Consider the following 17,133-nt stretch of genomic DNA (forward strand, 5'->3'; position numbering starts at 1 on the left):
CATTTCAGGTTCAGTGTAACCATTCTGAGATTGTTTAAAAGCCCAGTGTCATGGTATCAGAAAAGTTTCAGTGTGCCTATTTTTGTTTTACCATGTGAGGACTGTTTTCTACATTGGTTCTTGTCAAGAGGATGGAAATTGGCCAATATTCTTAGAACATTTGGTAAGAAGATGGAAGAAAAAAGAACTAAATTCATGAGCCCATTTTGATTTGATTCTTTTTCACCTTTGTGTTGCTGCGTTCTGGGTCATGTTTTCTCTTTTCCTCTCAGACTATACCGACTCCCCATCTCCTTTCCTCCATGTGTTCCTGCATTCTTGGACTGTTCCCTGTTGGTGTGCCACCTCTCTCCTGCTTGGGAGGGCATTGGGAATGGGAGCAGTTAAATGTGGAAACTCCAAAGTTGGGAATGTATGTGTTGCTCATCTCGTATGTGTGTTTTTACTCCCTGGTGGTCACTGACACTAGAATCCTGCAATGATAAGTCGAAGTTGAGAGGCCCCTTGCCCTACTCTGGCCCAAGCAGTGAAGTCAGCACACCCAGCTCTCTGTACATGGAGTATGGTGAGTACTAGGAAGGCCAGGGCTGCAGCTGTGTCCTTCCTCTGCTCTCCCCTCGTGCCTGCTAAGCTCTGAGCTGTCTGGCTCACGTCGGCTCCGTGGAGGGTACACACCGCACAGTCTCACCCTTCCTACCATCATTTACAGCCCCCATGCTAGAAATCACACAGTCCCGCCATTTCTTTTGCTCCTTTCTGACTTAGGGGTGCCACCCTCTCTTACACTGTGGGTGTTATCACCATGACTGTCTGTCGCTCCAGATGGAATGGCTCTCTGAGTGGGTGAGAGGGACCTTGAAAAGAAGCCTTTGAGTGTCGAGGCTGAATTACCAGAAGATAAGCTACACATGGAAATCATCCACAGGAGGAAGCTATTTGTTCCCTTGTCTGATTCTCAGCACAGGTTTTTTGTTTCCTTTTTTGTAGGGTAGGAGGGCAAGTATGTCACCTTTAAATTTTGATGGTGAAAGGATTGTCTCTGGGCTCTCTTCATTTATCCTGTTCTTTAACCAAGAGGCTTAGTACTCAGGGATTCTGAGATTCAGAGAAATTCCTTTAGAAGGTAGACATCTTCTTTCCAACCTGTTACCTGGGAGAACTTAGGAGTGTCTCTAGTGGTAAAATCATCAGACTTCTCAAGAAGATTGTCTGTTACAGATTTCCTTTCCAAGTCAGAGCTTTTCACATCCACATTCTGTTTTCCCATAGAGGGTGGTCAGTACCTGTGCTCAGGGGAGGGCATGTTCCGAAGACCATCGGAAGGACAGTCCCTCATCAGCTACCTGTCTGAGCAAGACTTTGGGAGCTGTGCAGACCTGGAAAAGGTGAGGAATCTAAGCGGCTACTGAAGAGCTCATGAGTTGGGACATCTGGCCTGAGGGTCTGTGGGGCCATTTGTTCTAAAGAGGTTTTGGGTACACAGCAGGAACATGAGCAAAGACCACAGGTGAAAGTAAGTTCAGAGTAAAGATAAGCTCAACAAGTTCAATCTCTAGAGAACTTTTCAGGGAGTATCTTCTCCTCACTGAGTCCAAAATATTACTGGTTTTGTGTTAGAAGCTGCCTTGGGCACGGAAGTATTGCCTTTTAGCCACATCATTATTGTTTCCTTGACCCTGGAGCCTTAGGTAAAAGCTATTTCCAGAATCAACTTCTGTACTTTGTTCTAAGGCTCAGATATGTAATAAATATGTCCCTGTAGCATTTAGAGCTTACATTTACCTTAATGCTTTGTCTGCAGGGGTATTTGTATATCCCTATAGGTATCAGGTAAGACCCTGATATTAAATTCTGGACTTCTTCTCTATCATAGTTTTATGTAGAAAGTGGGACAGGAAGGCCAGGCATGGCAGGTTTGAGAGCAAAGAGGATGTAGAACAATTTTTTTGGCCATCAGCTTTTCTGAGAGCAGAAGTGTTCCTTTCCCTGAGTGTTTTGAATGAAAGCAGTGCATGTCTTAGAAGCTCTACTTTCCAGCAATCAGTGAGGGGTTCAACACATCTAGCCCCTCGCGAGTCAACTTCTTTGGTATCCTCCTTCCCCCAGGAGAACGCCCACTTCAGCATCTCAGAGTCCTTGATTGCGGCCATTGAGCTCATGAAGTGCAACATGATGAGCCAGTGCCTAGAAGAGGAGGAAGAAGAGGAGGAAGACAGCGATAGAGAGATCCAGGAACTGAAGCAGAAGATCCGCCTGCGTCGCCAGCAGATCCGCACCAAGAACCTGCTCCCCGGGTACCAGGAGGCTGAGCACGGAAGTGAGTGCGGCTGTGAGCACCTTAGTTCCGCTTCTGCAGGGCTTCGGGAGAAGACTTGGTGCCTCGGGCACCTCCTTTTTTGTCTCACTTTGAGATGAAGCCAAGGGCTCCTCCGTTGTCAGAAAGATTTTTTTATGTTCCAATTTTTTTCCTACCAGACCCAGAGTCCTAGAGTTCATCCATTTCCTCCCTCAGAAATAGCTTCCAAAAAATAGGTTTCTGGCATGAGAACTAAGACTGCTGGTTCCAGCGTCACTTCCCAGATAGTAGTACCTTCTGTTTATGTGAAACTTTCAAAATTTCGTGAATAAAATGGGGAACAACCCGCAAGAAGAGCTAGTTTCCATTTCCCCCAGCATCACTCCGAGCCAAGGTTCTATTTACTTTTCTGTTGAAGTCCTACTAGGTCCCTTTCATTGTGACCCTAGGAGTAGGTGACCTCTTTCTGTCCTGCTTATTACCTTTCTTTTTTTCTTTTTTTTTTTTTTTTTAAACATAGCAGGTTTTCGGGTCACTTCTAGCAGCTCCCAGTTTAGTTCACGTGATTCAACACAGTTCTCTGACTCTGGCTCTGCTGATGAGGTTGATGAATTTGAAATCCAAGGTAAGGAGCGACACTATTTCAGGCCACTTTCATTACCTGTTTCTTTCAGTTTGAAGTCATAGACTGAGAAGCTTTCCCTAAGTATAGAGAATCTTCAATATGGTCCATTTTGGAACGTTGTCAGTAATTGTAAGAGACAGCCTCTCTTGCTAAAAACAAAACCCCTTTAGTAAAATTTAAGCAGAAAAGAACACTGAAAGGAAGTGCTTCACAGTGGTCTGGCTGCTGAAGTCACGTGGATGGGTCTCAGTTGCACCTTTCTCTTAGATTTCACTCTAATTCCTCCTGCTCACAGCCTAGGACTGGCCCATACCTGCTTGAAATTAGAATCCTATTCTCTTGTGTTCCATAACACACTCAAAATTGTTTCAAAGTGTTTAAAAGGAGCTTTGTTATAATCCTAAGAGAAAAGGACAAAAAGAGTCATTTGGGGGGAAAAGCAAAACAGGAAAAAAAAAAAAAATGAAGTTTACAAAGTAGAGCTTTATTCTGTTCTATCCGTGTTCACTTGCTTAGCAGAATCACAGACCCTTGTTGTCGTTGTTGTTGTTGTAAGCATATGCACAGAGAAGGGGAGGGGCTCTAATCTGGGAAGGCAGTTGTGTTAAATCAGGTTAACCCATGATTAATGGATTAATCCATTCCTGCAAATCATAGATTTCTTCAAGTCCCCATCAGTGCAGCAAACAAACCAAAAAGCAGTTCTGGGACATAAGCTTTCCCCTACAAGTTATTTTCTTATAGAGGTGAATTGTATCTGTAATTCTCCATTGTAAGATGATGATGAATAGATCTTTTCTTACAGATCTGTTTATATCAATCTAGAGAACTGATGTAATTCACTTTTCACCTGCACAGACCTCCAGTAGTAATCGAAACCTGGTGCTAGCTGGATTTCTTCCCCATTCAGAAATACAATTTTTACACATATTTTTCCAGGTCTCTAGGACATCTTCCTTCTTTGTTCTCTTTAATATATCTGATTTCTATTCACGGCAATAATTGCCACTTAAAACCCCATTTTTTTGGTTTGTTTGTATGTGGTTTTCCAACAACATTTCTCCAGTTCTCTGACACCAACTGCGTATCTTGACAATTCAATTCTGACATTAACTCCTGGAGTTAGCATAGACCCCACAGGTTAAGGGCTCAATACCACAGGATGCTCCCATTGGAGATGTCAACCACAAATGGGGTCACCAGCTTACCTGCTCTTCTCTCCAACCAACTACAAATCCAGGGAATTCCCATGACCCCCCCCCCAACTCAGATTCCATAATTTGCTAAAATGACTTACAGAACTCAGGAAAACACTACACTTAAGATTACCGTTTACTGTAAAGGATACAAATGAACAGTCACATGAAGAGGTACTTAGGGTAAGGTCCCAAAGTTTCCTGAGCCCAGGAACCTCTGTGTCCATGCACTCAGGGTGGGCTATCCTGCCAGTATGTTAGTATGTTCACCAACCAGGTAGCTCTCCAAACCTCACCATTATAAGTGTTTTATCAAGGTTTCATTTCATAGGTAGGCATGAGTGCTTAAATCATTGGCCATTGGTGATGGAACTTAATCTGCAGTCCCTCTCCCTTTTTGGGTGATAGGGGGAGGGGCTAAAAATTCTAATCCTCTAATCTGGTGGTTGGTTTTTCTTCTGGCAACCAGCCCCATCCTGAAGTTATGTGGATGCTCCCTAAGCGTCACCTCATTAGGTGACTCAGATATAACAGAAAGGGACTCTTTATGAATAACAAAAGACAGTCCTATCACTCTGGAAACTACAAAGGTTTTAGGAGCTCTATGCCCAAAACTAGGCACAGACCAGCTATCGTTTATTATACCACAATCTGATTGACTTGATCTTCAAATTAGAAGAAAATAAAAGGGTTCCGCCCTATCTCTCGGATCAACAGAACTTCATGAGGGTAATATTAAGGTAAATTCAGAACACTGCTTCATTGGGTGTGGAGCAGTCCACTTGACTACTAAGTGTTCCTTGCAGCAAAGCAAGGAGCCAGGGGAAGCTGTTCAGTCTGGAAGGAGCCAAATCTGAAATAGCCTGCCTGGCGGTGGCATGAAATGCATTCCTAGGGGAAACTGTTGTTGCATTTGTGGCCCCAGAGGAGTTGTTTAAGTTAACTAACTCTAGTCAGCTCAGGATGGAAATCCTTAAAGGAAAAGACCTTAGGGGGAGGGTTTCTCAACCTCTAGGCCAGGTAATTCTTTGTTGTAACAGACTGTCCAATACATTGTAGAATGTTTAGCTTCATCCTCAGCCTCTTACCCAAATATCTACAAGGGTGCAAAATCTCCCCTCATTGAGAACCACTACCTTTGAGGTCTTTAAGGCCAGGCTGGTTTGGGGAAGCAGCAATAACTATGTCCCAAGACATATTGAGTACCTACCTATGGATGTAACGTCCTAAAAGCGGTTCATCTTTTGGAGCAAAGTCAAGTCCTGATTCCAGGAACATAGAGTATAGAACTGTCATTCTCATCGATTTACCTCCTATCTGAATACTAAAGGGCCCCCTTTTATAATCATTATCACAGATGGTAGCGAAGGATCTAACCTGACTCACATGTCAAAGAACGGACTCTCAGTGTCAATGGCCTCGATGTTTTCAGGTAGCCTGTGTTGGAAGTGTGGGTGTGCTCATACATGCATGTGTGTGAATGTTTGCATCAGCTTTTGTACATTCTGTATCTTGTGACACCTGTGTATAACGTTTAGAGAACTAGTTGGGAAAAACCAGACTTGAGCCAGCAAAGAACATTTCAGATACTCATTTTCTTCTTCATATGACCCCCAACAATCCTCTTCGCTGAGATTGTCCTTGTTGACCCTTCCCTCCAGTGATATTTATAGACTGAGTGGTCATTGTGGCTGATGGAGGTAGTAGACAGTTTAGAAAGCAATGGTCAGGCAGAGATTTTAGTTCAAACCAATAGCTAAGCTACTGCTACACGTTCAGACAGCAAAAGTCAGATAGAATGGTGTGAAAGCATAGTGTGTCTTTAGAGTTTTGAATTTGCAGGGTCAGTTTGCAGAAAGCTATCTCTTTTTGGTATTTTGTATACCATTAGGATTTACTGCTGCAACTGTTTGGCCTTAGTAATTGCTTTATGATTCAAACCAGTAGGCTTTCTGTAGGTGGGGTTAACTGAAAGTAGCAATTTTCTACTCAAAGTGGCTTTAAAACACACACCAGCAAAACTCAGGACTTTTTATTAAACAGTTCATTTTAACTGTTAATGGTATCAGCCACTAGAATTTGAAATACTTATGTAAGATTAGCTAAAGATTTGAAGAAATAAAAGTATTTAGGTTCCTTTTTCTCTATTCCCAAACAGTTGTAATTCTTTCTAACATCGTCTTCCCTTGCTTGAGATGTAATTATCCTATCATTTTTAACTGGTTTCTTATGTGTTTACAACCACAATCCTTTTGCGGGTACATTTTTTGACTGCCAGCCATTTGTCTGTCAGAGCATATTCAGTTTGCCTTAACCATAAGGCAGACTTTTATTTGGTCTTCCTGGCATCTTTTCTTCCCCCATTCTGGGAGCTTTAAATTTTTTTATACATTTTTATACATTTATACATTTTATATATGTATATGAAACATTTTTCAACTAAAAAACTGCTTTTTCTTGTGACCCACAATCCTAGCACGTTTTGGGAGTTAGAGGGAAAGCAAACAGAACAAGTTCTATCAAAAGTAGTGGCTTGTTTTACCTTCTTTCTACATATAGATTCTTATTTATGAAAGTATAATTTACATTTCATCTTTCTTTACTCTAGGCTTCTTTATTCCTTTCTGTTTCTGGTTTATTAATGGTACAAAATTCTTTCTAAAGAGTGTCATTATACTTCTCATTAGCGGTCTTCCGATTATATCCAGAGGTTTACAGATGTGTGTCTTTTTGATCATCTTAAGTGATTTATGCTCTTGAAGAACCTCTGAGAATACTATCAGAGGAAGGTCATTAAAATCTATAACACCCTTGGAAAAATTTAAGGGTTTAAACATCATCTATGATGAATACTCTGCATAGTATAATACTCCTCTTAATGTAGTCACATTTCTTAGATCCTGATTTATTGAGTAGACCATATGGAACAGAAGTGTTTCTGAAGGAAAAGGATTTAGAAATTACTTCCTCCTAGCAATAAAGTAGTAGATATAAACCTTGTGATCACAGAAAGCTTATTCATAGAAAGCTTTGTATTCATCAACACCTACTCCTTTCAATAATTTTTAGTAAATTTGCCAAGTTGTGCAACCGTCACCATAATCTAGTTTTAGAACATTTTTATCATCCCAGTAAGATTACTTGTGCCCATTTACAGTTAATTTCTGTTCCCACCTTGAGTCCCAGTCCACTGCTAACCTGCTTTTGGCCTCTATAGATTTGCCTTTTCTGGACATTTCATATAAATGGATCATACAACATGTGATCTTTTGTGTCTGGCTTCTTTTATTTCATCAGTTCCTTCTGATGGTATCTGCCAAACTGGTGTGAGATCATTCATAAGCTCCCAATCGCAGATTGTCTTTTCAGCTTCTTTAGCTTTAGGGTTTTGTTGTTCTCCCCCCCTCCTTTCCCTTTTATCACAGCTTTATCAATTGTTCTTTATCTTCCTTTGGTGATTCTTCTAGAATTTCAGTCTTCTACATACATGTATCTAGTCGTGGTCCAATCAGGAAACAGAAACCACAGAGTAATTTGAATAGGGAAAATTTTAAATAAAGAATTATTAACTGTCATGGGGGACTGAAGTAATGGGAGACTGGCTCATAAGGAGTAAAAAGAACTCTAAAGAATACAGGAATAGCAGATATAGGTAGCAGTCAGCATCCCTGGGGCTGAGGTAGAGCACCCAGGAAGGAACAAATGTAGGAGATGGCCACATCCCCAAGGCTGAGATCCAGACCTCCTGGCTCACTAGAGCTGGATACGTTCTCTAAGGCTGCAGAGCTGCCCTAAGAGAGTGCCTGGGGACGCTGCCCACGAGTGGTACCATGCCGACAGCGTCAGGAAACCCTTCTGTGGGGCGCCGGTGGGGGCTGCCGCTAGGGAGGGGCTGAGATGCTCAGAACACAAGAGCTGCTGGTGGAGGTGGTTCCTGGGAGGTGCCAGGCCTGTGGCACTTGCCTGAAGCTTTCCCAGGAGGAGCCAGGGCAGGCTGTTTATGAGAAGTACCGCTAGTGGTACTCTGCTGGAAGGCCACCTTCATGGAGGTGTGCTTCCTCAGGGGAGAGTCACATGCCCTACATACTGGAGTCTGCCTAGAGGAGCCCTCCAGACTCGGCCAGAGAAACCCCTTCCTCCTCCAGTGTCCCTGCAGGGCCCGCTACTGACAAAGCTTAACATGGTGCCGTCTGGCAGAGGGCCGCTGTTTATGAGTCCGGCTCCATCATCATAGAGCAGACAAAAAGAAGGGCAGGTTTGGAGCTGAAAGGCAATAAATTGATAACTGGGACAATATATAAAGGCAGAAGTTCATAAACTGTGTTTTCTGACAAGGGTTTAAATTATGTCCGGTTCAAGGTAATCAGTTGATTCTCCCCACACTGCCCTTTTATATAATTTTTTTTCTTTTTTAAAAAGCAGAGTAATTGTGATTCTCCATTTAAAAATGTTTCCTCTCTAGTCAGCAGTTACAGAAAATTCACTGGAGTTAGATCTCCAAATGTGTTGGGTATCACCTTATCTGCTAGAAGGAAAGCAGGAAGGAAACCAATGTCAAACTGGTCAGTAAATTCTGAAGTCGACTCTCTTCCTGTGCCTCACTTTGTTTAAATTTGCAGATTTTGCTATGGTACCAAGATTTTAACCAGTTCTTCCCTGATCATCCCAATACCAGTGCCTGGACATGCAAAAATTCTTCTTACAGCATGTCATTTTTTAAATTTTTGTTTTGTTTTGTTTTTGAATTCTTTTCAGTCAGTAGTGATAGCCTTATCTAAAGCATCAGAAGCATTTGAAATCAGTTCTCTTAGGAAAAAATACTTGCCAAAGAATCAATTAAAAGTTTCACAATGATGTTAACTTCCATCCAACTGAATGGCCTCCTCCTCTCTCTTTACTCTAATTTTTGTCTTAGACCCTGGTCTACTTTTATCCAGATTCTCAACTAGTATTCCAACCGCATTAACTTAATTATATGCTTGAACTGACCAGAGAGTCAGCAGAATGCAGAAGAGGCCCAGTACCCACAGGGCCTTCACTGTACTTGGCCAGTGTCAGGTGGCATGTCTCTTTCGATATCAGGTGCTGCTTCTCCCTCTCTGCTCCCAGGGTGAGATCGTCACAGCCAAAACTGTGTGGTCCTCCACACTCTTGGAAGTATTCACGATTAGCTAGGAAGTCATCGCACCTCTGGTAAAAAAGAGAAAACATGGTAAATATGACTGGACTATGTTTTCCAAAGAGCAGAGAATGATTTTTTTTTTTTCTCTCAAAGAGAAAATGACTTCTTCTCCATGAGGTTGAAGAACTACTAGTTTTTTGAAGACAACGGTTTCCTTAGCAACCATGAATTATCACCACTTCTCTCTGATGTGCAGGATTTTCTTTAATAGCCTGGGCCTACAGTAGCAACATTGGTTAGCTCTTTATTCAAGGATATCTGTCTAAGATTTTCTCTCATTTTTTTTCTATCACTCCCAACAGGCTGGTATTTGCTTTTTGCTTTTAGCCAGTTAATCATTTATTTAGGAAATATTTTCTGAAAACCTATTATGTACAAAACAGGGTTATAAGGGCAAGACAAGACTTATATACAAATCCAAGGCAGTATAAGTGTTATTCATATAAATGCTACAAACCAAATGGTCTGTGAAGGTCTACTATTGCCTAGAATTTTTTTTTCTTCACTAGTACTATTTAGAATGGAATAGGCAACTAACAATGTATTAAGATCTGGATTTTGGTGGTACAAATTCAGACAGAAAATGTGATATATGCGAACTTCTTTGTTAAATAAAATAGAATTTGCTATTTACTAGGCAAAAATTTTGTTGCTGTCTTAAATTTTTCTGTGCTTAGAGAGCATATGAAAATTCATTGACAGGTATCTATTCTGTTCTCTTGCGTATATAGCTTTGAAAACATTGATTTGTTAGGAATATTGTTTGAATACACAGAGCCCTGTATTAAGTATTTTGGGCCAAGCAGAAGAATTAGACATGCTCTCATTTCCTCACAAGGAGATTTTATGATCTAGTGGCACATACAAAAATATACAGAGGAAGCGTGAAGAACAATTGAGCTACTTATGGCCAATTGCCAAGTGATGTCATGTAAGCTTTAGTGCTCTGTTGAGGGGCTCAGATGCAGTAGATTGATCATTGTGTAGCTTTAATTAGGAAAGGAATGTCTTTTCAGTGGGCATCAAAGGAAATGAGGGATGAGACTTATCACAACAGTCTTGTTTTCATGACTTGAATACACTCTGTCTGCCTTTCTTGAACATGAGTGCTCTATTTCACATTTTCCCCATCAAACATATTTGGGAAGATGAGGTCTTTGAAGGTTCTGGCATATCATTATCAGAAATCCTCTTCAAAATCCTTTAGCAGAAATAGGCTTTGGAAAGTCTGCCATAGTTTCCTGTAATTATGCCTGAGAATTCTATAGAAAAGATCATGTTGAGTATCTCCATGAACATTTGTTGCTTACCAGGCATCTCCAGGGAGCTGCCAAGTCATAGAAAAGTTCTGTTCTTTCCCGTTCCACCAGACAGGAAATCTTTCCATGAAGCTTTTATAAGGATATAGAAGACTTTTCACATTCGGAAGCAATAGCAATAGTAGTCAGGTGTTAGAAGCAAAGCTCCAGTTCCGCATAACATTTTAATGAGTTACCTCCGTGATCCAAGTTCTGTGTTAAGTCTGATTTTAATACAAAAAACCAACTAGACAGAGTTCTTACCTCTGAGAGTTTATCATTTAAGAGGGCTTGAGATTTCGAGAACGAGGGAGAGATTGGAGTAATTTTTTTGTGTTTCTGCTTGATAGAGGGTGTGTCCCTGTGTGCCTTAGGATGCTTCCTTTTCTCATTCACTTTTTGCACCAAATCTGAGTTTGTGTTCCCACGTGGATTTGTAGCCATTTTGACCGTCTCCGTGCTGTGTATAATGTCACTAATTCAACCTCACTGTGACTTGAACAGAGCCAAACTATAAATTACGTGTAGAGCTTCAGCTGGTCTCTGCTCCTTATCCTGCATAGAATGTAGCTTGTAGTTGCTACCCTGAGTGCTGAGCTGGCAAAAGCTTGGAATGGTTTCCATTATTATCCCTCACCTCCTCCCTTCCCCTTTCCTGCTCCCCTTATCTCTGGTTTCCATTTAGATGCTGATATCAGAAGGAGCACAGCCTCAAACAGCAAATCCTTCACTTCCTCCCAGTCCTTGTAAGTACTTTTTTTTTTTCAATAAAACCTTGGGTATGTGGAGAAACAAACCTAGTTCTTGGCATTTGGATGGGAAAGGCCATAGATGAAACATCCACATTCACAAAGAGACAAGGTTAAAGTTAAAGTGATGGGCCTGCCTGATGGTGGCAAGACGCTGGGATCGTTGGTTTAAACCCCGGGTGGGCTCTGGTGGAGGCAAAGCTCGCAGTATGGATTGTTCCTTCTCTGCTGACTCTGATGATACCAGAGGCCCCCAGAAGATCAGGTCCCAAAAGAGAGAACAGTGATCATGATTTCTGATTATGAAATCTAATTGAACCGGTTTCACATTGTAGATCCAACTAGGGGAAATAATAGCTCGTTTGGGAGCAGCAAATAGTCCTTTATTGTTCACAAGACAGTTTTACTCCATTTATTTTGTAAACAGCTATTATAACCCCCATTTTGCAGTTAAAGAAACTGAAGCTCAGAGAAGGGAAGTGATACAGAATCCCTAACTAGCAGTGCCGTGTAATGCTATTAAGTGGGATTTGAGCCCAAGTCTTCAGACCATAAGATCAATATATTTTCCTCCCTGCGTGTGTCTGAAGATGATGAGGAAAGAAGCCAAGCTGACCAGGGGTGCTGTGAGTGTTCTCAGCCCAGAAGTCACAGGGTATAATATCAGATCCTGGAGGGAAGGCTCCCATCTTCCTGTCTTTTCTCTGCGCTCAGCCTTCCTTGAATCTCCTTTCCAGCTCTCACTGCTTCCTTCACTCCACATCTGCGGAGGCAGTGGCCATGGGACTCCTGAAGCAGTTCGAAGGCATGCAGCTCCCAGCTGCCTCAGAGCTAGAATGGCTAGTTCCAGAGCATGATGCCCCTCAGAAGGTAGATTTCGTCAGCTTTTTTCTTTTCTTTTCTTTTTTTTAAAGATTTTATTTATTTGACCGAGAGAGAGAGAGAGAGAGAGAGAGAGAGATACAAACAGGGGGAGTGGCAGGCAGAGGGAGAGGGAGAAGCAGACTCCCTGCTAAGCAGAGAGCCCGATGTGAGACTCGATCCCAGGAGCCTGGGATCATGACCTGAGCCAAAGGCAGATGCTTAACTGACTGAGCCACCCAGGCGCCCCTCTTCAGCATTTTTTCTCCACCCATGGTCCAGCCCCAGGAGGCTGTGAGCCTTTCTGATGCTGTTCTCCTTTGTCACATGTCCCCCATCTAGAATGAGTGTCTGTGTTTCCTTCCTTACACATAGAAGCCATTCGTTACAAATGTGTTAAATGAATGAATGAATGCATGAATACATGCTCGCCTGGGTTTTCCCTAGCAATGGTCAAAACAGGAGATAATGGCTCCGTCATTCTCCTTATTCCACATGACTGCTTACTAGACCCAGAGGTGGAAGTCCTGTGTTGTGACCACCTTTGAGACACTGTGAAGAAGTGAACTGTTCATATTCTTCTTTGCTCTACAGCTGCATATAGCATAACAAGGGCCCTGGGGTGGGTTCAGGGACAGCATCAGCAATGGTTGCCACCACCCTGGAATGCTGTTTCTGTTCCTTTTGCTTCTTGGAACACAAGGCCCTCACTTCTAGTAGCCTGGTGCCTTAGTGGTTTGTTTTGAGGGCCGGGGTTCCTCAAAGCCTTTACCTGAGGTGTTCTTGAAACGTCTTTCATTAACTGTGTTTCTGTGATGGCCAAAGGGTCAAGTATGTGTTCCCCCAGACTATCTGTGTTAGATCCCCCTGTGCTTTTCTCCTGCAGCTCCTGCCCATCCCTGACTCACTGCCCATCTCACCAGATGACGGGCAGCACGCTGACATCTACAAGCTGCGGATTCGTGTTCGTGGCAACCTGGAGTGGGCCCCACCCCGGCCTCAGATCATTTTTAACGTTCATCCAGCCCCGACGTGAGTAGCCCATGTCTGTGTCCTTTGGGAAACAGATACATCCTCTGGGTTGTTGGGGCTGTCTCCTCACCGTCTTGTCTCTGCCTCCACCTGTGGCTCCCACACAATCCTGTGCACTTAATGGCAGAGAGAGGGGATTACCCGTCTGGTCACAAGTCTTAACTCCTGCTCCTCCTATTGCTTCCCAGAGCTAACCAGAAATGAGGTCTTTTATCACTGGCCTTCCCAACTGTTGCCTTCCTCCCAGTAGTTTGTGAGCTTTCTGGTTTTTCCTCTCTTAAGATGGATGGTTGCTTTTCTTTCCTCTTGTTCTTTCCTCTGTCCTATTTCTCATCTCTTACATTTGTACAGGGAGTATGGTTCATTACTGGGGGCTGTCCCTGCCTAGATCTAAATTTTAACCTAGTAATCCTCAGTTTGAATCAGTTCTCCCAATGGGTTCGTTTGGTCCAACTCCTAAAACGCAATAGGTGAGCTGCCCCCCCTCCCCATACTGAACAGGAACCCTGTGTTTGCCTCCTTGTCCTTACATGGCAGAGGCCTCATGTAGCTGGTATCTGCCAAAGCCCTCTCTTTCCCCCCGCCTCAGGAGGAAGATCGCAGTGGCCAAGCAGAATTACCGCTGTGCTGGGTGTGGCATTCGGACTGACCCTGGTGAGCATCTTCTCCCACCCCCATGCTGCCTCCAGCGGCTGAACCATCTCACACACTCGGGAGACAGGCTGGTCAGAGAGGTAGTGAGAGGAGGCGACAGAGCAGAACTGGGAAGGGGAAAGAAGGGGCCTGGACCTGGAAGGTAGGGCTAGGCAAGATCGCTGGCAATCAGAGGGAAGTTATTTCTGGGGGCACATTACCAGTATTGTGTAATGAAGAAGCCAGGTTCTTGGAAGTCGGATCTCACCATCTCTGGCAAAGTTTGCTTCCTCAGTGGCCTTCGGAGGGAGACACAGAAACCACAGGCCCCACTCCGTGGGTTTCTGCTAGCTTTGGGAGCTCATACAGAGGTGGAAGGAGCTGGGTGGCCATCTCTTCCTGCTCTTTGAAAAGGAACCAGAGGGCTGCCTCACTGGCATGTAGATGGGAAAGCCACATCTGACCTATGACTTTCTGGTTTTCCAGATTATATTAAGCGGCTGCGGTACTGTGAGTACTTGGGCAAGTACTTCTGTCAGTGCTGCCATGAAAATGCCCAGATGGTCATCCCCAGCCGGGTTCTGCGCAAGTGGGACTTCAGCAAGTACTGTGTCAGCAATTTCTCCAAGGACCTGCTTATTAAGATCTGGAACGATCCTCTCTTCAATGTGCAGGACATCAACAGTGCCCTCTATAGGAAGGTCAAGCTGCTCAATCAAGTCCGGGTAAGAGCCTTGAAAGGCCACATCGCAGATTCCCCTCCTCATCCCTCATCCCCTCCCTCTGTTCATACAGGCGTTGCCAGGATCACCACAGTCCTCTCTGTCGTCATGTCAGAGCTCTAACGGTCTCCTCACTTGTGCCTCCTCTGCGTACTTTCTCAGGCTCCCGCCCTTTCCCACCTGTCTGTCTAGTTAGAGCCTCAGACATGACAACGGCCGCTCTGAAGCCGTAGATGGCACTCAGTGACAAAACCAGGAGTTCTCCCTGCGCTGAACGTATGCTGCGGGGGAAAGGGCGTATGGGGGTGGGGGCGGGGAGAGAATCAAATGCTGGATTTCTCAGTGGCGCTCAGCTGTGTATGTGATTGGGGAGCCCAGCCTAGCAGAGGGGCCCTTCTTGACGGGAGGTCATTTTAAAGCAAGTTGTTGAGTTACGGATGTAGAGAACAGTTTGGCTCTGGCTGCTGCTTGCAAAGCTTCTGGACCCCCACGGTAGAAGGGTACTGGTCATTCTAATGGTTTTTTCTCTCCTCTTCATACCTGCTCTTACTCCCCCCACTCAACCATCACAACGTCTCCCTCTTCAGCTGCTGCGGGTCCAGCTCTATCACATGAAGAACATGTTCAAGACGTGCCGCCTGGCCCAAGAGTAAGTCTTGTGTGGAGGCCAGAGGCCTCTTGCTGGGTTAATGTCTCTGAAAGAGACATGCCCCAGCAGTTGTCCCTTATTATGTGAAGAGGGAAAGTAGAGAGATTTGCAGAAAACTCCAGAAATGGTAAACAAAAAGCCTACAGCAGTAACTGTGTCTATCCTTCTCTCCGGAAGGGGCAGTCTCTGGTTATTCTACCCAGGGCAGACCTTCCACTCTTTGCAAGCTGGCATGAATCACTGTGCAGAAGGGCATAAAAGTCACTTCTCCTCTCCAGACACCTAGTAGTGTGGAGGGTCTGGGGTGGTCTGGAACACCTAGGCTGGCCGAGTGTTGCCCACCCTCATTGCCTCTGCCTGGGACCCTTCTCTTCCCTGTCCTGCGTCCGGATAGAGATGCTTCTGTTTTGATGTGCCACATAAAATGTTCATTTTCTGTACCTGCTTACTTCCCCTCACTTCCTGTAGACTTCTGGATTCCTTTGACACAGTTCCAGGCCACCTGACCGAGGATCTCCACCTGTACTCACTGAGTGACTTGACTGCAACCAGGAAGGGGGAGTTGGGGCCCCGGCTCGCTGAGCTCACCAGGGCAGGGGCTACCCACGTAGAGCGATGCATGGTGAGACGATCTCCCTTTAGCACGGGACTGGGCTCAGGATATGGAGAGTGGGGTGGACCCGGGTTCTTGCTGTGCAGTTCCAGGAAGTTGACATGGTCTGTCAGCACTGTGACACAAACTGGGCAGGATTGCTATTCCCTGGGTTGCTGAACGGCTAAATCATTCAGATCTGAAGAACCTGGAATTTGAGGAGGATGTGGTGCTGGCATAGGCCCTGGGTAACGGGCAGGACTGAGCAGACTTCACTGTAGAATTGTCCTGCTGTGGGAGAAGAACCCTGAGTTAGAATCTGGGGAGGGTCTCTGCTTTACTGTTTTCAGTCGCTGTGACCAAAGGAAATACTTTGCCCTCTCTGCAGTAAGCCTCAATTTTCTTGTCTCTAAAACGAAGATAATTTCTTGTCCTTTCCTCTCAGGATTTTTGTGAATCGATGAAATAATTTATGTGAAAGCATTTTGTAAGCTTCGTTCTATAGATGCAAGTGATTATTGTCCTTGATAAACCCAATGTGCCAGAAATTCAGAAGTTCCATTTTTAGAATTTTGCATCTTAGAATATGCCCAGTTTGTGTTCCTGTGACAATCCCAGAATTAGAGCTTAAAACAGGGCATATGTAGAGATCAGAAAGGCTTCGCTCTAACCTCATTCAAGGCCGGGTGTTATTTTGGAGAAATACCCTTGTCTTCACATTTTATCTTAATTGGCTGTGGTTCCTATTTCAAAATAGAAGCATCACCGACACTGGAATTTTGACTTTAGGAAGCCCTTCGTGGCACCATTCCTTCCTTTTCATCTCTGCATCGCAAACCACCCTTGTGGTTGGAGTTTCTCAAACTCTCTTGTACCCCCCTTAAAGCTCTGTCTCACACTGCCCAGTCCTGGCCTCAGTTTGGCTCTCGTGCTCCCAAGTCCAGCTGGCTCTCTTCCCAGAAGGCGTGAGAACCCCTGAGAGCCCACTCAAGTCTTATTTATATTTTGCTCCTTCCCTCACTTGTGTTCATCCCCTGGTGCCGGTTTCTGGTACGCTGCCCCTGATTTTGCTGCCTGTCCCTTTCCTCCCCAGCTCTGCCAAGCCAAGGGCTTCATCTGTGAGTTCTGTCAGAATGAGGATGACATCATCTTTCCTTTTGAGCTCCATAAGTGCCGGACCTGTGAAGGTAAGAACTGGTGCCAGGTGTGGAGTGGGCAAACAAGACTGAAGCCAACGCTAATTGATTTCCCTCAGCCTTCCCTGTTAACAGGAGTTGAGTTTGACTCAGCAACTCCCT

General features: G+C 44.3%; 1 protein-coding gene across 13 annotated transcripts in view; it reads left to right on the forward strand.

The window, feature by feature from the left end:
- The window catches only part of RUBCN (rubicon autophagy regulator), a 72,410-nt gene that overhangs the window by 52,355 nt on the left and 2,922 nt on the right, over nucleotides 1–17,133 (forward strand). For 4 of the 13 annotated variants that reach the window (XM_036116715.2, XM_036116751.2, XM_036116728.2 and 1 more), the window contains 13 exons: nucleotides 470–565; nucleotides 1,270–1,385; nucleotides 2,107–2,317; nucleotides 2,817–2,921; nucleotides 5,475–5,549; nucleotides 11,283–11,343; nucleotides 12,084–12,216; nucleotides 13,094–13,239; nucleotides 13,829–13,893; nucleotides 14,359–14,597; nucleotides 15,182–15,243; nucleotides 15,712–15,865; nucleotides 16,929–17,022. In XM_036116715.2, coding sequence (XP_035972608.2) covers nucleotides 470–565; nucleotides 1,270–1,385; nucleotides 2,107–2,317; nucleotides 2,817–2,921; nucleotides 5,475–5,549; nucleotides 11,283–11,343; nucleotides 12,084–12,216; nucleotides 13,094–13,239; nucleotides 13,829–13,893; nucleotides 14,359–14,597; nucleotides 15,182–15,243; nucleotides 15,712–15,865; nucleotides 16,929–17,022 — 1,557 coding nt within the window. The remainder of the gene's footprint in view (nucleotides 1–469; nucleotides 566–1,269; nucleotides 1,386–2,106; nucleotides 2,318–2,816; nucleotides 2,922–5,474; nucleotides 5,550–11,282; nucleotides 11,344–12,083; nucleotides 12,217–13,093; nucleotides 13,240–13,828; nucleotides 13,894–14,358; nucleotides 14,598–15,181; nucleotides 15,244–15,711; nucleotides 15,866–16,928; nucleotides 17,023–17,133) is intronic. The other 9 variants (XM_036116768.2, XM_036116776.2, XM_036116780.2 and 6 more) reach the window with 5 other exon arrangements.

Source organism: Halichoerus grypus, chromosome 1 (assembly GCF_964656455.1).
Source record: "Halichoerus grypus chromosome 1, mHalGry1.hap1.1, whole genome shotgun sequence".
NCBI classification, from domain to species: domain Eukaryota; kingdom Metazoa; phylum Chordata; class Mammalia; order Carnivora; family Phocidae; genus Halichoerus; species Halichoerus grypus.